The 25,270-nt window shown below is 57.1% G+C and overlaps 1 protein-coding gene across 3 annotated transcripts in view; it reads right to left on the minus strand.

The window, feature by feature from the left end:
* Nucleotides 1-999: 999 nt before the first annotated feature.
* The window catches only part of BCL9L (B-cell CLL/lymphoma 9-like), a 66,331-nt gene continuing 42,060 nt past the window's right edge, over nucleotides 1,000-25,270 (minus strand). For 2 of the 3 annotated variants that reach the window (XM_014949551.1, XM_014949552.1), the window contains 7 exons: nucleotides 14,305-14,668; nucleotides 12,932-13,054; nucleotides 10,918-11,128; nucleotides 10,100-10,184; nucleotides 7,320-9,705; nucleotides 6,599-6,859; nucleotides 1,000-5,604 (listed from right to left, as the gene is read on the minus strand). In XM_014949551.1, the coding sequence (XP_014805037.1) occupies nucleotides 4,445-5,604; nucleotides 6,599-6,859; nucleotides 7,320-9,705; nucleotides 10,100-10,184; nucleotides 10,918-11,128; nucleotides 12,932-13,054; nucleotides 14,305-14,605 (4,527 nt within the window). In that variant the 5' untranslated portion in view covers nucleotides 14,606-14,668 and the 3' untranslated portion in view covers nucleotides 1,000-4,444. The remainder of the gene's footprint in view (nucleotides 5,605-6,598; nucleotides 6,860-7,319; nucleotides 9,706-10,099; nucleotides 10,185-10,917; nucleotides 11,129-12,931; nucleotides 13,055-14,304; nucleotides 14,669-25,270) is intronic. The other variant, XM_014949553.1, reaches the window with a different exon arrangement.

A 25,270-nucleotide genomic window follows, 5' to 3' on the forward strand; every position in this document is an offset into this window, starting at 1 on the left:
GACAGAGCTGGGGTGTTTCAGCAGAGCATCCTGCCACACGCACAGTGATCGCAGGGCCGTGGCAGGCAGCAGAGCATGCACTGAGGAGCTCGAGCCAGGGGACGCATGAATGAGCACGTGCCTGGGAGCGCTGCAGAGACAGGGCTCTCCCCATGCCCTCGCACCCTCCCACCAGCTCCAGCACCCCCTGCCCCCTTGTGACTCACAGTTTCATTTTCCTTATCAAGAAGGCAACCTACTTCCTCACCCTGATCTCCCAGAACCAAACAGATGCTCCAGCACTTCAGTGCCTTGTGTACTGCTGCCTGCCGCGTCTTCCTTATTTTGAGCACAGGTGGCCCTGGACATAGGGCACCACGGCCACCAAGGCCCATGAGCTCAGGTGGTGGGCAGTCACAGACACCACCCCAGCTCTGCTCAGTCAGCAGCACGTCCCCTTTCTCTCTCCTAGCCCCCAGAATCAGCCTCTTGCCCCGTTGCCATCACAGCACCCTCCACATTTGCTCTGGCTCCCCACAAACGCACAGCGCCTACAACACAGACGAGCTTTGCCAGGCCGCAACACAGTGTTCCCCACAAACGGCGGGGAACTAGGGGGCTCCAGCCACCAGCTTGGGCAGCGAGTCCCTGCTCCAGGTCCCCTCTACCGGGGGGGCCCTTCCTGCCCCCCACCAGCCCTGTGCAAGCCCCTCCACCTACCTGGGAGAACTGTCCTGTCCCACGTCGGTACTTCCCGGGTGCTGGCCCAGTTTCCACTGCCCGTAAACAGCCGATGCAGGAGCACACCCAGGTCTGTGCCAAGCACAGGCATCCCAGCTCCCCCAAGGATCTCGCAGCCACCTCACAAAGGGCAGACGTCAGGTATTTATAGTGGGGGCAGCTGAGCCCCTCTGATCAGCCCCAACCTGCTGCAGGTGCTGGTGCTGAGCTCCAGGCCGGGCTGAGGACACCCGATCGCAGCCCCACGATCACACAGCTCAACTGAAGACAGGCACAGGGTCAGGTTTTGAAATTTGTCTTTTTAATAAAAAGGCACCTATAAAACAGGTCAATACATTACAGGCAGCACAGATACCCAAAAACAAGCCTAAAAATCGTTTCAAATAAAAACCAATAAGATGTCTTCACATATTGTATTTATATATTTATATTTATATATATATTTATATAATGGTACAAAATGACTGGGGAAGTTTCTCCATGGGATGACAGAGAACAGGTCAGTCACCATTACCTCAACGTGAAAGCTAATTCCGGGTGTGTGATTATCTGACGGACTGAAAGATGTGGTTTCCCAGCGTTCGCTTTTTTTTGGAGCTGGAAAAACACGGCGAAGTCATGGCTAAAACATGGGCAAACCTTTTACTGTGATTAGGTGGAGTCAGTACACAGAACTCAAGCTGAGAAGCCGAGCAATAAACTACAAGACACGAGACTAGACACAGCTCACGGCAGTGGGCACTGGGCCGGTGGCAAACCCTGCCCAGGTCTAACAAGGACTGGCTGTGACTGAGCTTCCAGAGAAGCTCCTGCCATATTGCTGTTCGCAGGCGCGGCTGGGAGCGGCGCCCGAGGGGTGTTCGGCAACGCTTCTTCTCCCCGATGTTTGGCCATCGCAGCGGCAGGGCTGGCTCCGGGGTGGTGGGATTTTTGCAGAAGAGTGCAGACTGCTGCTCCGAGGTCCCCAGCTCTGACCTGGCGTCAGGATTTCCCTTTTGTATCCAGGGCTGCCGAGTCAAAAGGCTTTGCTTCTTACGCATTTGTCACCAAAGGACAGGTCTCCCTCCTGCCGCCAGGTGCCCTGTCCCTGCGAGCGGGTGGTGCTGACCTCCTGGGCACTGCAGAGCCTGTGGCTCCGGCTGACACGGGGACAATGCACTGCCCACAGAGCGGGGACCGCAAGCCCCAGGACACTTCTCGCAGTCGGGCTGGGCGAAAGGGACAACGGGGAAGGTACGGACACGTGGAGATCTCAACCGGGCTACAACAACAGCTGTCTACAGACAAACAAAAAACCCCTCCCATATAGAAAATATTATGGCTTCAAATTAACCGAGACTAGGCTGGTGGGTGGTGAGCAAGGTCGGGGGCTGGCATTGGTGTTTGGATGTTTATGAGAAACTACCAGCAGCCAACACCCCGAAGTGCAGCCAAGAGAAGCCACAGCCTTTCAGGCAAGTCAAGCTTAGAAAGAGCTACATCTGTTTGAGTGACATCCTCCCACGTGAGACGCACACTCTGAAAGGATGGAGAATCCAACCGGCTAACACGTCAGCTCCAAAGCACACTTTGTTAGCCTGGCCTGAAGATTACTCCTCTGCTCCAACTGCCAGGGCAGGGATAAGCACTTCTCAGGACTGTTCCTGTTTTGCCATCTCTGAAAATGCATCTCGCTCACATCATAAACAAAAAAACCCACACAAAGCAGGAGACCAGAGCAAAATCTTTCCTCAAACCCAGACCCGTGCTTCCACCCTGTACTGCTTGCCACAAAACGCCCCAAGGCTTCAAGGTATTCCCTAACCGGACTTTGTGGTTCCATCTCCTCGCAGATGGGATCAAGACACCCGTGGGCTGACATTTCAGCACCCACCAGCCTTTCCGAACAGCTTCCAACGTGATAGAAAGTGTTGCCATTCACTACTTCTCAATTTTTCCGAAAGCCCTCTCCTCCCTGCAGCAGTGAGTAGGGAAAGGCGAGCCCTGTCACAAGAGAGGTAGTATCTGAGCCCGGCTCTGCAGAGATAATCCTCCAACTGGTGATCCTCAGGTGATCGCATGCCCCGAGCTCACCGCTGGATACCCATAGGGTACACCATGCTGGAACGCAGTCCCCGGGGAGGTCCAGAGCCACCGCGGTGTGCACAGAAGTGCACACGCGTCACCCTGCAGCCCCCTCTGTGTACAAGCACAGGAAAGACCATCAGTGCCACATGCAGGAAGACCTTACAGAGCGGAGGATGGGGAGGGCAGAGCACATCCAGAGAAGCCAGACTCGTTTGGACGGCACGCTTCCGCCAGCCTAGGAACCAGTGGTGCAACGCAACCTTGGCCTCTTCTGTCCGAAGCTGCAAGTTAACTCTTATACCGAGATGGAGTATCACCTGCAGGGATAGGCTGTCTTCAATGGCTGGACCTCTGTCGTGCAGAAGGGCAGGGCTGCTGCTGGTCGCTCGGGGCGAGACGGAGAGAAGACTGCCTGAGAAACTCCAGAGAAGGAGGATCGACAAGCGTGAGGAAGACTCGGAAGAGCATTCAACAACAGAGGTAGAGGGAGCACGGTGCCATCACTGAGGGCGAAAAGTGGGTAAAGGACTGGTGCAGAAAGGCTGCAAGAGCAGGGTTCCCAGCTAGCCTCTCCTGGAAGCACGGGAATGCATCGCTTTGCTCACCTCGGAGCCTATCCGTCCCTACGCACCCTGCCCGGGGGACACAGCACGAAGGGAAGAGAAGGAACTAGAGGAGACACGACTGGTTGAGACCTTTGGGTCCAGCATGTTATCACCTGCAAAGCCTGGATCCTCACTACTTCTCCAGCCGAGGGGCCGGCGTCCTCCCCGTCCCAGCCACAGCAGCTTGTGTCTCGGGAAGCTGCGGCATCCATCCCGCCGGGTGATCGCTGCCCTGGCAGCGTTTCACTGGGGCCACAGCTCTGACCTCCCCGACGGTCCTCGGTTGCGTTCGTGTACTCAGCACAGCCTCCACAGGGGCCTAAGGTCTGCGTGAAACTATACACCCCGCACATGCAAACCGTTCTGACGCGTGAACAACACAGGTTTGACACAGAGTCACTCTACAATGGGATCTCTCAATGCCCTGTGCACCCTGGGGGATCCTCCTGCCTCCCCCAGAGAGAGTTTTCAATCCTTGTACACTGTTGCCTTTAGCATGTTTTTTGTTTCTGCTTTTTTTAAAACATGTTTTGAGGCTTCTATTAAAACACAGAAATACAGAACAATTTAAAACCAGCACAAGTTTTGCCTTTCCCAGCGACCTATTTACAGCTAGTTCCAAAAACCCTCTTGCACGTTTTGGTTGCTTAAAAAGGAGAAGAAAAAAAAAAAAGAGAGAGAAGAAAAATGAAAAAAGAGAGAGGAAAAAAAAAAGGGGGAAAGAAAAACACTTGACAGAGGAAAACCGTAAATGAAAACTTTACAAACTGCCGCAGGGTCTGTACGTCCCCGGTCACCACACAGGGTTCAAAGTAACAGCCCCGCTCCCAGCCCCTCCACCCTCCCCTTCCCCAAAAAAGAAAGGAAAAAGAAACCCAATTCACATCAAGTTTACTGCACATCTGGTTTTCTGTGTAGAGGCAAATCCGATATGAAAAGCATCCCACGTGGTGTCCTCCACTGGCACTGGCCCCCAACCCTCCCCCGAAGAAAAGCTTAAAAACGCTTGTCCAGGCAGCTGGGCCCCCTCCCCACCCCTGAGCCCAGCCAGGCTAGAACGGCAGGTTGGCCATGTTCCCGGGCCCGGGGATGTAACTCATCTGGCTGTCCAGGGAGACACTCCGCTGCCTCATCTGGTGTGTGACCATGAGGTTCTGCTGAGGCGGGGGCCCCATAAGAGAGCCCTGAGGTGACATCATGTGTCCTGTCTGAGCGTACATCTCCCCCGACACGGACATGCTCCTCTGCTTGGCCTGCATCAGCATGAAATTCTGCTGGGCCATCAGGCTCTGCTGCGGAGACATCATGCCCTGGTGCATGCTGTTGCCCATCATGCCTTGCTGGGGGGGGATGCCTGTCCTGCCCAGCATGGGCACCTGTCCGGGGTGGCACATGGGCACACCGAGTCCCCTCTGCACGCCCTGCTGCCCGGGGAGGCTGGGGGCATTCATACCTGGCCGCACCGGGGGCTGGTCAGCCATCATGTTCTGCAGGTTCATGAGGTGGAGGTTGGAAGGCTGCGATTTGGGCGCTTGGCTGTCGCTCTTGGGGAAATACTGCAAGGTGCTGCTGGGCTTCTCCGACGGGATGATCCTGGAGAGGTCAAACTCAGGGATGCCCGTGGGCGTGGGGCGGATGACCTCGCTGAGCTCAGGGTCGTTCAGCACCGACGCCACCCCGGGAAGCACCGGCGGGTAGGGCTCGCCAATCCGAGGAGGGATGTTCTTCCCCATCATGTGCTGCTGGGGGGGCATCTGGCCGGGCTGCTGGGAGGGAAGGTCCTCGGGCGGCAAGGGCATCCCCGGCGGGTAATGCTGCTGTATCCCAGGGCCGCCCGCCCCACCAGGGGCCATGGACATGCCTCCAGCAGGAGAGGGCATGGCGTTGTGGGGCTGCTGCATGCGGGGGAACACGAGCTGGTTGGAAGGAATCATCTGCGAACTGTTGGGCACGGGGCCGCACTGCTGGTTCAACGAGTCCTGGGGCCCCGGGGGCAGCATCATGGGGTTCTGGGGGGGGACGCCCGCCCCCGGCGCACTCGGGTGCATAGGAATGTTGGAGCCCAGAGGGTTCGGGGAGGACATCATGGAGGTGGAGGGTGGTTCATGGGAGAGGGGTTGCTGACCAGGCAGGTTCATTCCCATGGGGCTCTGGGAGGATCCGGGCCCCACAGAGTTCAAGTGCAGTTGATTCGGCTGGTTCCCCGTCACGCCTAAGGAGAGGAAAAGGAAAGAGTTAAACTCTGCCCACACACCTCTCAGGGCGGCAAAATCCACACCCTGAAAACCTGCCAAGTGCTCCTGCTCAGAAAGCCCTGAGCGCGGAGCGTGATGCTCAGCAAGCAGCTGCAAAATGAGCTTGCAAAGCAAGAGTCATCAGCCTGACACAGCGCTGTCCGGGAGGGAGGACTGTGCTCTCCGGTACGGCAGAGCCACCCGTGCCTGCGGACGGGGTGCGGGTTAGGAGGGAGCCAATGCATTTGCATGCCTGTGGTCAACCCAAGTGACTACTCAGCAGTAGAAGAGTCAAAAAGTTGATTTTTCATTTTGAAAACTGCCAAAAATATTTAACAGACGGCTTTGACCCCCTAAATCAAGTGGTACAGCGTGCTGGAATTCCCCTTAGGGCTAGTCACCAAGTGACGAAAAACACTCATTTGCCTAGCTGTCCTCACCGGTGCCACCAGCCAGTGGAGCGTATCTGGCTGTCGCCTACTGAAATCAGAACTATGCTATGACATAGCCTTGCCTGTGTAGACACCTGGCCTCCACTCAAAACACCAGACTCCCAAACCCTGTTCCCGCGGTCCCCTGTCCCTGTCCTGCTACACAAGAGCTCTGAGCAGCAGACCCCTGCGTGCAAGTCCTGGGCCTGAGACAACTCCGGGAGCCACAAAAATCCAGGGCCGATGTGTCTGCGGAGTGTAAAGGCAGTTCCGAAAACTTCCAGAGCTCGGGGAAGAAGGGTACCTCAAATGCCAGAATGGCTCACGTCCTTCCAGACAGCACATCCGAACCAAAAGCTGCCAGTCAGCCTGGGCCCAGGGCGGAGAAGCGAGCAGAGTGTTACGAATGAGGGAAAATTTAAGCTACCTGACATGGCAGTCGGTGGGAGAACACAGTTTTTAATGGCTCCTCCATCTCGTGCCGCAGGTCTGCTGGCAGCCACAAGGCGGTCTGACCCCTTGCAAGCCCAGAAGTACGTACCTGACATGCTTCCAGGCGGGAGCATAGGCCTGTCTGGCAGCAGCTCGTCATCAGAGGTGGCGATGGTTTTGATGGCATTGTGGTAAAGCGGTGTGGAGCTGGGCATGGCATACTTGGACATCTGGGACATCATCAGCGAGAGGGGGTTCTGGGAGGGGGATGGATCTGGAGAGGAAGTAAAAGGCATGTTGGGATTCATGGTGCCGGAGGTGTTACTGGCTGGTGCGGAAGAGCTGCTCCGAGGCCCAGAAGGGAGAGAACCTGCAAGCAAGAGAAAGACCAGCTGAGTACCGGCAGCACACCGTGGCTTGCTCCTCTCAGACAGCAACCCCGTCCCCTCCTTCCAATGGCAGCGACCAGAGGAGGCTGCAAAAGCCAGGGCTGGCACAGCCCAGCACCCTCCAGGGAGGCTCATGTGGAGACCTCACTCCAGAGCGGTGATGGACCTTCACACATCAAACTGCCCAGCACAGACTCATCTTTTGCTGCCTGTATCACAGAGCGTGATCTGGGGTTGAAGTAAAAGCTGCTCTGTTCACCTTCCCATCTACCTGGAAAGGCCCCGTTTGCAGTCCTGGGAAAAAAAGACTTGCTCCGTGAGACGTAAAGGCAGGCACAGGCACGAGTGTCTCCCCGCTCCTGCGAGAGCACGCGGGCTGGAGAGAACACCATCCACACACTCACCAAAACCGAGCACATGCACGCAAGACACCTGGCATACCCTGATCCAGTCCTCCCATGGAAGTAGATGAGTTCATGCTGAGAGTCTGCTTGCTCTGGTTGACTCCTGGGCTAGGCATGGTGGCTTTGGGAGAGGGCACCCAGCCCGGGGAAGGAACAGCCATAGAAGGGGACTTCAGGCGGCTGGGTGAGCCAGTTGGAGACCGGACGTTAAGCGAGGAGCTCATCACCTGGGGGGACTTGAGGGGTCCAGACTGGTTTGAAGGTGGCATACTGACCATCTGTGAGGGCGTCTGCGGGGACTTGAGGTTGGCAGAGGGGGAGGTGACCAGCGGTGAGTGCACCTGGCTGAGCGTGGGAGACTTGAGGTGACCCATGCTGGGGGAGTTCATCTGGCTGATGTTGATGGTGAGGTCCGAGGGCCGGCGGCCCAGGCCCCGGGAAGGTGCTGGGTGCATGTTGGCCAGGTTGCCCCCTTGCGCAGGCGTGGGATTGGAGGCTGGAGGCAGAGGGATGTGGCTGAGCCTGGTGGTGCCACTAATGCTCCCAACAGGCATGGTGCCCTGCTCAGGGCTGAACATGTCTGAGCCGCTGCCCATCTCCTGGGGCATGTTGGGGTAGGGCCCCTGCCCGCTCGGGAAGCCTTGCTGTCCTTGGTTGGGGAACTGGGAGGGAATCATCATTTTCTGGGGTCCCCCCAGCATTGCGCTGCCGTTGCCATTCTGAGCCCTCGCCCTGGCCAGCTCCTCAGGGCTCATGCCCTGGTGGGCCATCATATCAGGGCCCCTCATCTTCTGCGACATCATCATCTGCTGCTGCGGGGTCATCTGCACGTTGAGGTTCATGTTCATGTTCATGTTGACATTCATGTTCATGTTGAGGTTGCCAGGGCCCATGGGTGCATCCATGTCCCGAAGGCCTGACTGACTCATAGGGGGGCTCAGCATCCCCCGAGTGCCTGCAAAATCCATACCCATAGGGGCATTGCTCAGGCTGTCCCCTGCCATCTGCCCAGCAAACATGGATGGATCCATCTGCCTGTGAGCCTGTATCATCCTCTCCATTTCCATGCCCTGGTTCATGGAGTTGCCGGACATCCCCATGGGTCTCTGCATCGCCACTGGGCGTTTCTCCATCAGCTGATGCCGCAGGATCTCCTCCCTGGCACGGGGATTCATGAACCTTTCGGGGTCCCCTTGCCCCGATGGGTAGGGCAAGGTGCCTTGCGGAAAGTTCCCAGGGCCTCCCATAGGAGGCATATCATCGCTCCATCCCATGCCAGGCCTGACCGGCCTCTGCATGGCATTCATGGGCCCAAGAGCATCCAAGGGCATGTTTTGCATCCCTCCGAAGCCAGAGACTCTCTGCATTTGATTCCCAGGGAACCGTGGCCCTGGGAAGGGTGGCCCCCCCCGCAGCTGCATAGGGTCCTGCACATCTATGGGTCCCCGCAGCTGGCTGCCCATCCCTGGCGGCCACTGCTCTCCAGGCTTGCTGTGATAGGGAGGTGGCGGCCCACGCATCATCATGCTCCCCATCGACTGCGGGATCATGATCTCCTGCATGGGCCGGCCATGGATACTGATCTGCTCCTCTTTCCGCCGCTTTTCCTCATAGTACTCTTCCTGCAGCTTCCTCCAGGCCACTTGCTCCGGTGTCAGGCTGTCCTGGTTCAACCGCTGCATCATCATGTTCATCTGCTGCCCCATGTCAGCGCCGGGGTGGTGGGGTACCTCATGCTCCAGACTGGGCCCACCCAGGCTCTGGGTCTGGGAGATCATGGACTGCAGAGGCTCTTCATACTTCTTCATGCTGGGGGGGGGCGCGGGAGGCGGGGCGGGAGCAGCCTGCGGCTGGGGCGCAGTCCCACCCTCACCCGCATTTTGGCTGGACTTCATGAAGGGCTCGGCCTCCCCGCTGCGTAGCAGCAGCCGCTCAATGTCCCGCAGGGTCTGCAGAGAGCGCTCTCGGTGCTCCAGCTGCTCCTTTGAGAGCCCTTCCGAGTTCATGGGGTTCCTGGGGCCCAGGCCTGCCTGCCCGTTCCCCGGCATCCCCGGACCCGGGCCCTCCCCAAGGAGGCCAGAGCTGGACGTGGCAGAGGAGTCCCCTGTCCCGGGCTGCATGGCGTTGGCAGAGGCAGTGGGCGTGTTTGGGTGGTTACTCCCGGGCTGGTTGCTGCCGCCGTTGTTCCCCAAAGAGTTGGGGGTCAGATCTCTCCGGACATCTTCACTCGTCCCTTCCTGGGGCAGGCTGCTGGGCGCCGGCAAAGGTGCTTGGCTGATGGGCTGCGGCGGCGGCTGCGGCGGCGGAGGCTGCGGCTGTGGCTGACTCGCCTGTGGTGCCGGTGGCTGGGACTGTGGAGTGTTGGCAGCAGGAGGGTTAATCGGAAGCGGCTCAGCCACCCCCAGCACTTTAGGAGCTGGTGCCTGGCAGAGAAAAGGGAAAAAAATGTAAGCAGGAAAACCCCATGGCAGGTACTCTTCCCTGTACCCCACAGGAGATCTCTCTGTCCCAAAAACATGTCCCGTGGCAGCTCGCCTTCACCCCTTGGGGGGAAGAAGCAGGCCCTGTGCGTGCCCTGGAGAGCAACAGTCAGGTACTCTGCCCATGTGGCTGCGGGGCCACATCCCAACCGTTTCACAGCTGACAGCAGCCAGGACGTCAAAGAGGTTCCACAGCAAAGCAGCTTCTCGCCCCACTGGCAGAGCATCCCGATAGCCCCTTCCTCCATAGCTGAGCCAAGGGAGAATGGCCACATTGGAAAGGAATGGTCAGGCAGCAGCATGTGCCAACAGCAGCATTTGGTTCAAGGCCTGTTACCTGGTCTAGCTTTGCCCGCGGTACGTTCTGCTGATGGTAGGCCAGAATGGAGTCAGCTCGGCCCTGCAGGACAGCTTCTGCAGCTCTGGGGAGAGAGCACAAACCGCTCAAGAACAGGCATCGTGCCTCATCCCACCCATCCCAGGCCCCAGGTGCCACCTCCGCTCTTCAGTCCTGCAGGAAGAGGGAAATCTCTGCAGGTCAGAGAGAAGAGGGGATATTCTCAGAGTCCTCCCGGTGAGGTTCTCCAACTGACCATCACTTGCCCTGGAATTTCCCTCTTCCCACATCCTGTGATGGGCACTGGGCTTTGCTTTGTGCCTGCTGCCCTAAGGTGGCTGTCGCTGAGATTCTCTGGCATCTACCACACCCAACCTGCGGTACAGCAGAGCTCTAAAACTAAACAGTCTTGCAAGGTTCCATGGCTGAGACAATGCAGGACAGAAGGGAGGAACTGAGCAGAGAACACCAAGTGTTACACGACACTCCCTGTGACACCCAGCCCCTTGGATACTGCTGAATCAGAGCAGCTTCCATACTGCTTTGGTGAATCTTTTTGTTGGATGCTGACAAGGTGCACTCGACGGCACGTGTCACAGAGCACAGTGCTGGACATTACTGGGAGGAAGTGGGCATTTAAGGCAAAGTTTGCCCACCAGCAGTAGCTGCCAGCAAACTTCATGAACCTCAGGAGGGACCCACTCTGTGCCCCCCAAAGTGACACGGGTCTGTTCAGCTCCCTTGTACCCCAGCACAGCACCAACAGGCAGGCTGGCCCCACGCCAACAGAGGGTGGACGGACTGGGTTTACTGCTTACGTGTTAGCAAGGTGCGTGGTGAAGACGTAAACGAACTGCGAGGGCTGCTTTCCTGTTCCGCCACCTCCGCCTCCTGCCGCCTCTGACCGTAAGCCAGGGGCAGCACCATGAGGGACGCTGGAGGAACCGGTCTCATTCAGGTTCGGCAGCGGGTTGGACCCTGGGCCTAGCTGCGAGGCCGTGGACATCGCAGGATCTGCTACATTACAATCTGTGGGAGAGCAGGGGAGAACCACAGAATCAGAGAATTTTCCAGGTCGGAAGGGACCTTTCAGATCATCAAGTCCAACCATCAACCCAATACTGACAAAAACCATCACTAAACCGTGTCAGTAAGAACTGACATCGTGTAAAATACCTCCAGGGGTGGTGACTCAACCGCTTCCCTGGGCAGCCTGTTCCGATGCTTAATAAACCTTTCAGTAATGAAATTTTTCCTAATATCTAATCTAAACCTCCCCTGGCACAACTTGAGGCCGTTTCCTCTTGTCCTATCGCCTGTTCCTTGCGAGAAGAGACCGACCCACCCTGGCTACACCCTCCTTTCAGGGAGTTGGAGAGAGCGAGAAGGTCTCCCCTCAGCCTCCTCTTCTCCAGGCTGAACACCCCCAGCTCCCTCAGTCGCTCCTCATAAGCACTGTTCTCCAGACCCCTCACCAGCTCCGTTGCTCTTCTCTGAAGCAGCTGAGGGCAGTGGGACAGACCCAGGGAGGAAGGGGCGAGCAGGAGGGAGCCGGGGCAGAGACCTGCGGGCAGAGGCAGAGCCGCCGCCGGCCGGGCCGCCGGGAGGTGGCAGCAGCCGCCCGGCCGTCCCCGCCACCGCCTCCCGGTGCCCGGCACGGACCGATGGTCTCCTCTCTCTGCCCCCCGGGAGTGGGGAAAGAGAGGATGCTATCCGCTGGAGCGGTGGCTATTAATCGTCAGCCGTTATTAAATAATATTCCTAATTAATATTAATAAGCAATGCAATTACCAGAGGCATGCAGTGCCTTCCCCTCGCCTAGGTCCTCACACACACAACAGGGCCACAACAGCCAGGGCTCCCCTGCTCTCCTCCCCTGGACCCCCCGAACACCAGTGCCATTAGCCCGGCCCTGGCACAGAAGCATTTAAAGAGAAGAAACACGACTGGACACCTGGGGAGGGGATACACACGCTGCCCAGACAGCCCCACCTTGACCTGCTCTAATTAGGCAGATCTCAGAGCAGGCTGCAACGGGGAGGCAGCATTCTCCCTTCCCGTGAGGGCTGTGAACTGTGCAGAGAAACACAAGGGGATGTCCTGGAGTGCAACAGGGCACTGGCAGGCACAAAGGCCACCCTCTACTTGGTTTCATACACTTCCATGCTCTCCATCAGCTGTGGCCCCCGAGGACCTTGCCCTGTCCTCTCAGATATTCTCCCTGCTGCAATCCGAAAGTAAACTGAATTCCAGATGCAGAAAAAAATCAAAGAGTTTGGACACTTTTGGAAAACTGGAGAGATCTACAATTTGTTGCTCCAAGGGCGCAAGCCTTGGCCAGCTCAGCCCTGCCAGAGCCACTGTCAAGACCTCGAGAGCCCCGTTAGCCTCAGTTGCCTTTAAAGCATGGTTGCGGGGAGCTGGGAGGACAGATGGCACAGATGCAGCTGCTGCCACAAGGGCAATGCATGTCGTGTGTCTGGCTGCCACTATGACCACAGTAGGCACACACTTTACCAGATTTTAACCAGGCACACTTTCAGGATGGCCATTCTGCCGCTGGCGCAGCCAGAGCAATCTACAGCGGGGACATCCAACCTCATTATCTTCCCCTACAGGATCTCAGCAGCTTCTCCACAAAGCAGGTCCCACGCCTCACTGCATGGCCACGACCACTCTCACAACACAACGATCGCCAGCTGCAATGGCCCATCACCACCATGTCATCATACACAGGCCAACCAAGAGGTGCCAGCACCATCTCCCTGCTGAGCTGCAGGAGGGGCCTGGCTTTGGTGAAGCGTCTGAGCTGATAAGAAGGTGGCCACTCACTGTGTGCACTGCTGATGGGCTTGTCGTCTTCCTCGCTGTCTGGTCCAGAGCACCATTCGTCCCCGCTGTATGGCTGCTTCCTTTCCAGCACACACCGCCGCTTGCTGCGGGGAGCCACCTCACCTGAAAGGGACAGAGCCATCAGAAGAGCTGCTGAGACCTGGCAGGGCTGGGGCCATGCCCAGCCATATGCCGCACGCCAGCACTGCCAGCCCAGCCAGGACAGACTGGGCCAGAAGCCCTGGGAAAGGTCCTGAAGCATCTGCTCAGTCTGGGCTCCTTGTCTTTGCAGCCAGACCCGGTGAGGCCCCTGCGAGAGCAGGCGACGCAGAATGGGATGTATTTCTTACTGCCGGAAAGGAGCCTGCAAACACAGGACATGCCCAACTGCTGCTCCAACTGGAGAGCTTTGGATATTAACCTGAAATTTACCGGGTCTGTGATTTAGCAAATATAACCTGAAAACAGCACAGGAGGGCACGTTCACATTCTTTGTAGGAACAAGAGACAGACTGCCCTTCAGAGACGGCAGGCAGGCAGGGGCCTTTATGCCCTCTGCAAACTGGGATGCTCCCTCCATTTCTCAGAAAATGCTGCGAAACCAAATGCTTTGGGGCACAAGTCAGAACAGCGGCTCTGCATTTGGGGACTGCAACTTCAGGTGGCCAGGTGCCCAGCAAGGGCACCACTGGTATTTCTCCTCCACGAACACCCTGTGAGATGCCCAAGGGCCCCGTGAAGCCGTTGAGCGCAGAGCTGGGTGGAACGTGAGAGGCTACAGGGAAGGCTGGTGAGGACAGGGAAGCCAGAGGGTTTGGAAGCACTGACTCAGCCCTTTTCCAGAAGCCACGTGCTGTAGCGCAAGAGTCATCCATCGCTGACGAAACCACAGAACTGTTCAGACAGCGACCCTCACAGCACCTCCTTGCTAACCACGGCCGAGTCGTCAGGCAGCTGCAAGAACACCACAAAGGCAGCTCTTTGCCAACAGCAAGGAGACAGAAAACAACTCAACTCGGTCCCAAGTCGAAAGTCTGCATGCGGCAAAGCAGAGGTGTTCCGTGCAGTTTCAGTGAACCATGCTCTTGGCTTAGCTGGTCCCAGAAGCCCATGAAAACCAGAGTCCCAGATTTTCAGTGTGACAAACAGTTGAGGGAATGAAATGTAAAGAGAATGCTCAGCCACTCCGGTCCCAAAACCACACGTGTGACAAGCGGTGATGCAAAGACACACAGGCAGCCAGGACAAGCCCGGACAGAAGCCGCAGCACAGAAGCCCAAGATGCTCACAGCTGCTCCCATCCCAGGTCCTGCCAGGATGCTTGGAGCAACTGCGAGGAGGACGTGCTGAGGCAAGGTTTTGGAGAGTCTTACCTTTTGATTCTGCGTCCTGTGAAGGGGTGCTGGCTTCTCGCTGTTCTCCAGAGTCCACCGAAATGCTTCGCTCCCGTTTCACCTTGCCCTTCAAGGAGCTGAAGTTTGGGACAGTGTTCTGGCTGTTTTTCAGTCCAGAGTTGCCAGGGGAGATCTGAGTGGCCTTGCCGCCATGGCTGCCTGCCCCGACACCCTTAGAGCCCAGGTTGCAGGTGGGTGCTTGGCTCACGTTGTGGTGCTGGGCCGGGGCACCGCTGCTGCCTGCCTTGCCATGGCTGGGCAGTTTGTTGTCAGGGTGCATTGGTTTGGCTAACGCTTCCCACAGCGCCAGTGGAGGGAGCTCCCAGGCCCTTCGGTCAGAAACCTGCAAGAGAAGAGGGCGGAAAGTGAATGTGGTGCCGTGCCTGCGTGGATGCCAGAGGCACTGCCCAGGGCCGGGGGATGCTGCTTGGTGGCAGGGACAGAAAGCATGGGGCGAGGCACAACCCAGAGCTGCTCCTGCCAGGAATTAGCCCTCTGAGCCAAGGATCCTGCTCCACAGTGAGCTGCGGGCGGACAAGCAGCGATCTCCCATCCGGGCACATCAAGCTCCCCACCACACCAAGGCATAGCCGTGGACACCAGGGCCCTCGTTTCCAAGGTCGTGATGCGAACGGGGTGCTCTGTGCCAGCCTAGGCCTTGGCGGGCTATTTATCAGGTGTTCCCGGAGTTCAGACAACTTTGTGACCCTGAACAGAAATTTGCTGTCCTACTGTTTTCAGGGAACCCTTCTGTGACTAAGTCAGTTTCCCCTGCTCTGCGCAACACTCGGGAGACAACTGAGCAGACACAAGTCTATAAAAAAAAAGCTGAAATGGGACAGGGGAGCACTAAGAAGGTTGAGGCAACTGAGGAGAAGGTAGCAGCGGCGGGTCACAAAGCAAGGGCAGAGCCGGGAAGTGCAGGCACTCATCAGCTAATTGGTATCGTATCCCCGTCTCTCCCAGGGGCCTGAGGGACCATCCTGGCTCCTGCTCTGAGGCCCTGGGTGAGAGGGAGAGTTCCCTTCAGTGGTTGCTCCCAACCCATCAGGATGATGCAACGTGCCACGGCTCTGCCAGGACAGTGGGGTGAGGCTCCTGCTCCAGAGCCAGCCCTGCTTCCGAACAGCCCCACAGGCCGAGGCAGGGCCCTTTATGGACGAGGCTCAGGGCAGAGCACGCAGGATTTGGGCTGGAGGACATACACACAGCTGAGCATCCTGGCAGGATCTATTTGCCTTGGCAGAATCTCTTAGGCTCATGCTGGGATTCTTCCACTTGGACCTCTGCGTGGGCATTAGACACGACCGGGATGCGGCTCCACAGTATGAGAGCACATCACATGCTCTGGGAGGCTGCTCCTAACCCTCAGGTCAACAGATGACCCCGGTAACAGCACGGTGCATCCCTTCTGGCCTACGAGTACTGCCCTACTTGTGGCAAGAAGCCGTCTTCAGCATGGCACAGCCAGTGGGGGACACCAGCCAGCCTCACCTCAGGGACTACCGGTGCAGTCAGAGGACGTCCCTGACCTTCAGACACAGCTCTTGCACATCGACTCTTCCTGGCCTGAACCGCGTTCACTATTGAGCCCTCGGAGACAGTCCCAGTGCAGGACGCACATCCCCATGAGAACTACTCCTGGCTTTCTTCATTCTAGAGCACATAAACCTTCATTAGAGCGCCACGTTCCTCTTCAACAGCCTCTTCACTAGCCCAACAGGTGACCCCAAAGCTGCAGAGACACCCCACCCATCACAGTCTTCTCTACTTCTCAGGGGACAGCAGGGAAGGAGAGAAAACCACACGTTCGTGGAAGTTGAGGTGCTACTCTGTTTGCTTATGTCTGCTATGTGCTTCGCATGACACCCCCACGATGCACTCAAGAACCTTTCCTGTGCGCAGGCAGAGAAATTTCCCAGCACGGGGGGGTCGCTGGGCCCATGGTCTGCTCCTCCCATCTGGGCTGAGCAGGCCAGATGCTGCGCACAGATTTCTTCTGCCACCCAGGGACAGGAAGCACCAGCTCCAGACCAAACTCCGTGTCTAAACAGCGCCGCAAGAGCTCAGCAGCCCTGCGCATGCCGCTCCCGGCTTGCCCAAGGCAGGCCTGAAGACACACCATCGGCAAAAGCCAACGAACAGCTCACTTGGATCGGGCAAAACGCCGTACCAAGAACAGCACGCGAGCAAAAAGGGAAGCACGCTCGGCAGACCCATAAATCCCCAAAAGCTGGCCATGGCCACGGGGCGCAGGCTGCAGCTTGCCATCCGCCGCCAACAGCTTCCTGCCCACACAGGGGGCTGCTCGGGCGAGCCAGTGGCCTGGCTGACATGCTGGCCGCTGCGCCGGCCCTGAGCAGCCCACACCAGCAGTGCCATGGCACAGCCCACCCAGGCATTCTCAGCTAGTTAGCGGGATCGCTCGTCCACAGCTTGGCCTATCACCACTTCCTAACTAGCGGGTCGTTAGTTCTGCCTCCTCCGCCACCGCCTCCCCGCGCACCTCAGCGCGGGCTCTGCTCTAGCCTGGAGGAAGATGGTGAGCCACAGCGCTGATTAATTTTCACAGCACATAAGGGAGTTGCTAGCCCTTTAAGTGTCAGCCAGTCTCGCTCGCTCGCTCTTGTTCTCCAGGGACCTATTAATAGCAGCTGGAAAGATCACATCACTCTCTGGATATTTATACCCCTCATTCCACACCAGGAGAGATTTATGTCAGAGCTGCCGTCCCAGCGCCTGCCCAATTGCTCTGTCAAACCGCTCGCAGGGGGAGGGGAGCGGAGTGGGGAAGGAGACATGGAGAGGGCAAGCGGGGAGGAGGAGAAGGTCCATATGGCACAAGCTGCAGCGTGAAGCACGCACACTGCCGGCAGCCGCTGGCTGGCCAGCCGCAGGGAGCCTTCAGCCCCGCTGGAAGAGGCTGCTGCCAGACAGCATTCCAGAAAGCAAGCCCTGCAGCAGCTCCCGCTGCTGGTGGCCCAGAGCCCCCGCCTGCTGCTCTGCAATCTTTGCAACGTGCTGCGCCGCAGTCCCCAGAGCCACAAACCCACCGGCCCAGCCGAGGAGCTGCTGCCAGTGCCATCCCGACCAGTGACAGGCTGGGAGATGTGGGTCTGCCCCTGGCACATCTGCACAGGCATGACATTGCACACCAAACAGGTCCCAAAGTGCCTCACCAAAAACACGAGCGCTCAGCAGCATTGCAGCACAACCCCAGAGCAGCAGAGCACCGGCATGTGGGCACCCTGGGGAGGGAGGAAGAAAACCAGGGCCCTGCAGAGACTAATGTTCGAGATGCGCCCCCTTCCCCTCTAGTTCTCAGGTGGGATCACAGGGAACACACACGTTGATCCCGAAGGACCTGGCAGCCGCCACGGTGAAGCCTTCAGACACTGCCTACAGCATGGACGAGCCTCAATGGCTGCAAGGTCCCTCCAGAACACGACGGTTTGGGGGCATCTACCTTCTTCCTTCATTTTGGGAGCAGGCCGGTGCTCCAGGGAAGAATCCAATGCCCTGTCTCAGCCAGTCGCAGGGTGGAAAGCCACCCACCACCCTGGGCTGACTGGGGGCCCTGGCTCAACCTTGGGCAGCCCTCCTCTTCCAGCCCGAGTCCGACTGCACTCCCCTCGCAAACCCGAACGGGAACAAGGCCAGAAGCAGCTGCCTGCGGATTCTGCTCTGTTCTGGGGAGTAGTCACAGTTGGATCCTCATGCAGATGGACAGCGGGGATCCACCCAGGCCACCCCATGCCGATAGGCATCTCAATTGCTCCTTGCACACGCCCCAGGATTCAAACTGGATTCCAGGGGGCATGCCACACATCTGGGCCACAGAAGAGAATTAGAAAGTAGATACACTGACACAGGGAGACAAATGATCCAAAACATCTTGAAAAGAACATGACAAAAAGGAGATTGCATAGAAATCTGGCTCCCTCTGCAATTCAGCAACACACCCACTCCAGCCCAGTAGTTTTCAAGACAATAGCAAACTTAATTCCCAGTGGTTAAAGCAAGGAGCCGAGAGTCCTGGCTTCCGTCCTCAGCTGCCACCAATTCCACGAGTGACCCCGAGCGAGATGTGCTGTTTCTGGGTGCCTCGATTCCTCTGCCATTAAACGGGGAGGAGAATCCAGCCTACCTCATGCGGGGAGGGAGGTTTACAAGGCACGAGAAATATCTCTGTTGAACGAAGCACTACATCTAAATGCAGAGGGAGAGTATTTGCGCCTGGTACATCTGAAAAGCCACAGCTTCAAATCAAAGACTGGGACCTTAGCGGACAAGAAACCTCAAAACAGAACAACAAAACCTGCTTTCAGTAAGTCTCCTCCGGTCGGGTCTGAACAGCAGCAGAGGAGGCGGAGGAAGCTCCGGGCGAGCAGAGACTGGGCTGACATATTCCCAGTCCCGGAATTGCAGGCTGATAGTTCACGAAACCTGAAACCCCGCTGCGTTCCTGCAGGACTTTCTGGTGAATCATGCTCCCAAGGACGATAACACAGATTTCCAACACTGCCGCAAGAATGCAGCGCCTGCGCCCGCCTCCCGATGGGGCAGGGTGGCCCCCGGCCACCAGCCCCACGGCTCCGACCCCCGGGTGCCGGCAGGCATGGCTGCCCTCTACCCCTGTCGGGAGGAAGGGCCAGAGGGGAAGCCGGGAAACCAGAGCTGCCACAATTCCAAAAGGAAGGAGCTTCACTGCAGGAGAGCTCTTGCGAAACCCAGACCCCTCCTGACTTGCGCGAAGCCCAGAAGCCTCCAGAGCTGTGCTGACATGCCCTGCAGACCATGAACACCCAACCTACCAGGGGAGACGGGTCGTGACAGTGATGCAATGAGCAGAAAGTCACCCAGCCCCTCTCCACCAGCCAGTCCAGGCAGCAACGAGATGAGGCTGCCACTGCAAACACCCTCCGAGCACATTGCCCGTGCTGAGAGCCACCCACCCGCTCACTGCAATCCTGGGATGAGCCTGATCCAAAACGTCCCATGGGCGCCACCACGAACTCAAGCGGAACACCTGGGCTTTGGGAATGAGAGGTCCTAAGCAAGCTCGAGGGCTTCTTGAAGAAAGGCATTAGGCAGGGAACAGCAAAAGGAGAGACGCAAAGGACCCGCCACCCCCTCCTGAAATAACTCTCACCCCAAGTCTGGATGAGATCGTGGGCACAGTGCCCAACACCTCTGCAAGATTACCGGTCCTCCCAGGGTTAACAGCAGAAGGGGCTGGAATGCCTCCAAAGAAATACCATGCTATTTCATTAAAGTCAGAGTGTTTCACTGCGGCAAAGACTACAACAAACTTTCCAGAAGCAAGATTTCTGAAGTCCGAGACTCTTGGATCATTTCTGATTTGAGAAAAAGACCAGAATCAGAAACTTGACCTTTTCCATGCAAAAATGGTTGTTCCAAAACAATCCTTTTCGCAAGACCATTCAATGGGTTTTGAGTCCATTCCAGTGAGAAACAAAACCCTCAGAAACAGTAGCAAAACAGCACTGCTGTCACCCAGCCAGCTCCAGCCAAGAGTCAGCGATGGGCTGAGACGAGCCCTGGAATCCACTCGGAGCCCCACAAGCACCGCTCCAAGCCAGTATGCTTTTTAGCGACCAACGATGGCAGGAGCATCTCTAACCCCTCTACGGGAGCACTCGCCTGAGCATGTTTATCGCCAGTGACAGCAGCCTTAACCCAGGCTGCTGCTGCTGCTAATGGCGTTCTCATTTGGGCCAGCCGGACTCAGGGACATCGTGAGGCACGGAGTTCTGCAGGAGAACGCTCCCATGGATAAGAGCTGGCCATTTTGAATGCGTCATGAAATTATCTTGCTTTTACACCATCAGACAGATAGCCCAGAGAAGCCTATTTTCTCTTAGCCGGGAAACCAGAGCTGCCACAATTCCAAAAGGAAGGAGCTTCACTGCAGGAGAGCTCTTGCGAAACCCAGACCCCTCCTGACTTGCGCGAAGCCCAGAAGCCTCCAGAGCTGTGCTGACATGCCCTGCAGACCATGAACACCCAACCTACCAGGGGAGACGGGTCGTGACAGTGATGCAATGAGCAGAAAGTCACCCAGCCCCTCTCCACCAGCCAGTCCAGGCAGCAACGAGATGAGGCTGCCACTGCAAACACCCTCCGAGCACATTGCCCGTGCTGAGAGCCACCCACCCGCTCACTGCAATCCTGGGATGAGCCTGATCCAAAACGTCCCATGGGCGCCACCACGAACTCAAGCGGAACACCTGGGCTTTGGGAATGAGAGGTCCTAAGCAAGCTCGAGGGCTTCTTGAAGAAAGGCATTAGGCAGGGAACAGCAAAAGGAGAGACGCAAAGGACCCGCCACCCCCTCCTGAAATAACTCTCACCCCAAGTCTGGATGAGATCGTGGGCACAGTGCCCAACACCTCTGCAAGATTACCGGTCCTCCCAGGGTTAACAGCAGAAGGGGCTGGAATGCCTCCAAAGAAATACCATGCTATTTCATTAAAGTCAGAGTGTTTCACTGCGGCAAAGACTACAACAAACTTTCCAGAAGCAAGATTTCTGAAGTCCGAGACTCTTGGATCATTTCTGATTTGAGAAAAAGACCAGAATCAGAAACTTGACCTTTTCCATGCAAAAATGGTTGTTCCAAAACAATCCTTTTCGCAAGACCATTCAATGGGTTTTGAGTCCATTCCAGTGAGAAACAAAACCCTCAGAAACAGTAGCAAAACAGCACTGCTGTCACCCAGCCAGCTCCAGCCAAGAGTCAGCGATGGGCTGAGACGAGCCCTGGAATCCACTCGGAGCCCCACAAGCACCGCTCCAAGCCAGTATGCTTTTTAGCGACCAACGATGGCAGGAGCATCTCTAACCCCTCTACGGGAGCACTCGCCTGAGCATGTTTATCGCCAGTGACAGCAGCCTTAACCCAGGCTGCTGCTGCTGCTAATGGCGTTCTCATTTGGGCCAGCCGGACTCAGGGACATCGTGAGGCACGGAGTTCTGCAGGAGAACGCTCCCATGGATAAGAGCTGGCCATTTTGAATGCGTCATGAAATTATCTTGCTTTTACACCATCAGACAGATAGCCCAGAGAAGCCTATTTTCTCTTCTATTCATTTCTTGGATCCTTCTCACGCCCTTTCAAATGGCAGAAAAGGCACAAATTGTATGGGAGGGATCCAAAAGACCTACACAGAGAACTAACGCTCTGCTAGGTCCTACCAGTTCTCAGAGTCCTTTTGGCAGGCCCTGCTGATCTCCTGCCATTTGGAGCTGCCTCAGGAATGATGCATTTCAGCGGGGCTGCTTGGCCACGAGTCTCAAAGGCCTTTAGTAGTACAAAATCTCAGATTCACGTTCCTTTCGACCTAGGAACAGACATCCCCAGGCAACATGGGTGGAAATAGGCTTGGAGAGAGAGAGGTGAAGCAGGAGTGTCATTTGCTTTCTGCCCTGCACCTTTCTCCCGCTGCAGGTTCAACCCGTGGGTGTTAGAAGAGCTTTTCTTAGCGCTTCCTCGCTCCCAGCTCAACAGTTTCTCCCACTCTTCTGCTGCCTCCTGCACCCCCCAGCAGAGCCCACTCCTCGTCCTGCACTCAGAGAGTCTCCAGGTCTATCACCGAATCTGCAGATCCCTCCAGCTTCCGAGTCCAACTGGCACGTTCCCTACAGAAACCCTGCATGTGCCAGACATTACCCGACAGCCATACGTGGCTCTACAGGGACGATAACGAGGAATTACTCCGTGCACCAGCTCAAGCGACCTGCTGGGGATAGGTCAGCGAGAGACCTGCATGCAGCAGAGTCCCCTGCATGATGCAGCTGGGCAGGTTGTGGTGGTGGAACAGCATCTCACAGGGCAGGAAGCAAAGCCAGAAATCTCTTCCAAAGGTATCACTGCTGCTCAGGAAGCTTCTATTTCCTCCAAGGCAGGATCTCTTCCCAGTGTACATGAAATCTGGCCAGGATCAGGGGCTGCTGTGACAACAGGACACCCCAACGCAGCCTTTGGTAAACGCCTGGAGGAGCTTGGCTTGCCAAGGCCAGCAGCATGGCTCAGGCTGGCAGCAACACCGGGATACACCCAACACTTCTGCAGTGGCACCTTCCATCCAAAGTCCTCAACCAACCATCGCCGTCTGTCCCAGCTCAGGGCAGGGGACCATCCCAGACCTCAGCAGCACAACGACAAGCCCACCCATACACAAAGGGGGAGGTTTCCCTGTGAAAACCACCATGGCAGACAACACTGCAAGCACTAACACACAGCCACAGCACTGACCTCACTGCAGTTGTTGCATGTGATTGAAAGACCTCCTTGGGCAATTCCCACCGTGTTTGTGCACTGGGATTACTGGGATTGGGTGAGTAATGCTTAAAAGCCTACCTGGTGACCTGCCCTCTGCTACACCAGCTCCTCTGGGTAGCAGGGCTTGCTGGTGAGACCTCAAAAACCCAACCTTCCTACAAAACCACAAGGGAGACAAGTCCCACCTAGAGCCATGTGCGTTGGGTAAACGTGTGATGCAGCTAACCCTATGAGGAGAGTCTTTCAGCTGCCCTTAGAGTTCAGTAACTGCTTCAGGATCCTTCAGCAATAACGAGAGAAGCCAGTGAGATGCCAGCAGCATGCAGGACTGAACCCAGCAACGCTGGAGCTTCAGAAGGAGCTCCCGAGATCAAACACAAGAGTTTCTGCGACACGCTAACAAGGACATGGGCCTTGGTTCCTTCCCTGTGCACTGTCTCAACCAGAGACATAGGCTTTCCAAGCGCCAGAGGGTCTGTTGCCCACAGCTGGTCCTGCTTCATGCTGGGCGTCGGAAAGCACCGGGAGATTTTCTGGGGTGTCACACCCAGCAGCACCCCATCTCTGGGCCTGAGGTGGAGACCGTGAGACGAAGCCACTAGGTGTCACCGTCACCCAGGGCACCCGCAGCTCTGCCAGGGCTGAGCATGGGCCAACTCGCTGCACCTCCCAGCTGGCGCAGGGGCTTGGTGTCCAGACCAGGGGCTTCCTCTGCACCCTATCCCTCACACCGGGGCCTGTGCAGGGTGCAGAGTCGGGTGCTGGAGCCATGGGCCGTACCCCCGCAGCAGGCACTTACCCCACTTCCTCAGATACGGGCAGCACCAAGACGCCTGTTGCATCCTGTGAGCGAGGGCCAGACATACGATGCCACCTCCAGAAAGTCTCCCCCAAAACAACAGCTCTTCCCTTGAGCCTGACCACACAACCAGGACACTTTCTGGCCTGAGGAAGGGCACAAACTTTGCAGGACACCCCTCAACACCGCCATGTACCCCAGCTGCACCCCACAGTACAGCCAGCAGCGCAACAAGGTTTGCTTTTGAGGATGCAGAGGAAATGAGACAGCTGAAGCCACACGCAGGACGACACGCAGGCGCTACTTTGACCCAACTATACACATTTTTCAGATTACTCAGTGACCCAGGGTTCTCGTCCTGCCCTCCAGAGTTGGGCTCCCTTCCTCTGCCCTGTCCTGGCACTAAATGCGACGTACAAAGGACACACCTGCACAAGAAGCAGAGGCGGGAGCAGCCGCGGGCAGTAAACCCACACGTAGGGAGCTGAGCACATGCAGGGACCCCAGCTCACCTGGGGAGGGGGATTCAACAGAGAAATGCCAGGAAGAGGGGGGAAAGCAAGGCTGGCTGCCCCAGCACCTTGCCCCGGGGCTGCCCTCTGCCAGCAGAGACGCAGAGCATCACCCAGCGCTCCTGCAGGGTTATAAATACCAGGCCCAGCACGCAGCGAGCCTGGCTCTATATTTAAACTCTGGCTGAGGTCACTTCCTCTTCCCAGCAGCTCCCGCCAGCCCCCACTCCGCCGCCTCTCCTATTTGCATGCCATCATGACTAAGGCACATCAGGGTTTAAGGTCAGAGGCAAAGCGGCCACGCATCTGCCTTGCAGGAAATTCCACTCTGGGAAATCCTTCACCTTCCCCGGCGCCGGCCACATTGGGCAGCAGAGATCCCACCATGGCACCGGGCCCCCAGCGCTGGGCTGGAGAGAGGGAGGGACCCAGAGGAGAGGGGACCCCATGCTCCCCCCACCTGGTTTTACCATCAGAGCCTGGGCTCTCACCACTCTGGAGCGGGGTTTCCCCTCTGCGCACCCCGAAAGGGCAGCCACTCCACCTCCTCACCACGCTTCACCTCCCCGCAGCCTCCTCCGCACCTCAAGCTGAAATTCCCCACCGTCTCCCGCTCAGGGGGTGCGGAGGCACGGCCTTCCCCACAGACCTACCCCAAGTCCCAGGGGCTACCCCGCAGCTCCCTGAGCTCCTCCAGAGACACCGTGATCTAACCCTGACCCAGGCCTCCAACCACCCCACGAGAAACAGGCAGAAATTGCCCTGTCTCACTAACTGCAGCCCTCCACGCTCAACTCTAGTTATGCCATTACTTAAAACATAGCAAAAAGAAGTTACTGCATCAACAAAGACTGAGGTACAAAGGAAGGAGGAAAAGCACAAAGGCTATCCAGTGGGAGAAGTGGAGATAACGGATCTTTAGGAAGCAGGGAAACTGATATAAGCAGGGTAATGATATAAGCAAATTAGCTGTGGGGTTTGCAGTATAACTAGTTGGTGATGCTCACATGGTATCTATGGGGTTTCAAAGTTCTCGGCCATCTGCATCACCAAGACGATTTGCAAGTCTCCGAGCTAGCATGAGACACGTTGGGATCAACATCTCTGAAGACCGACAGCCAGAAAGTTTCCCAAACGCAGTCTCGGCATGCCGGCCAAATGCCTCTTCCTCTCCCTCATCCCACGGATTCTGGAGAGGAAATCTGCGACAGAGCAGGGGTGCTGAGGCAGCCCTATAATCCCTGGGGAAGCAAGCGTGACAGAGAGCTGCAGGGAAGCATCACTGCTACGGAAGGACGGGCAGCACAGAGCTAGCCAGCAGAGAGGGAC

Source organism: Calidris pugnax, unplaced genomic scaffold (genome assembly GCF_001431845.1).
Source record: "Calidris pugnax isolate Ruff unplaced genomic scaffold, ASM143184v1 scaffold180, whole genome shotgun sequence".
Taxonomy (NCBI): domain Eukaryota; kingdom Metazoa; phylum Chordata; class Aves; order Charadriiformes; family Scolopacidae; genus Calidris; species Calidris pugnax.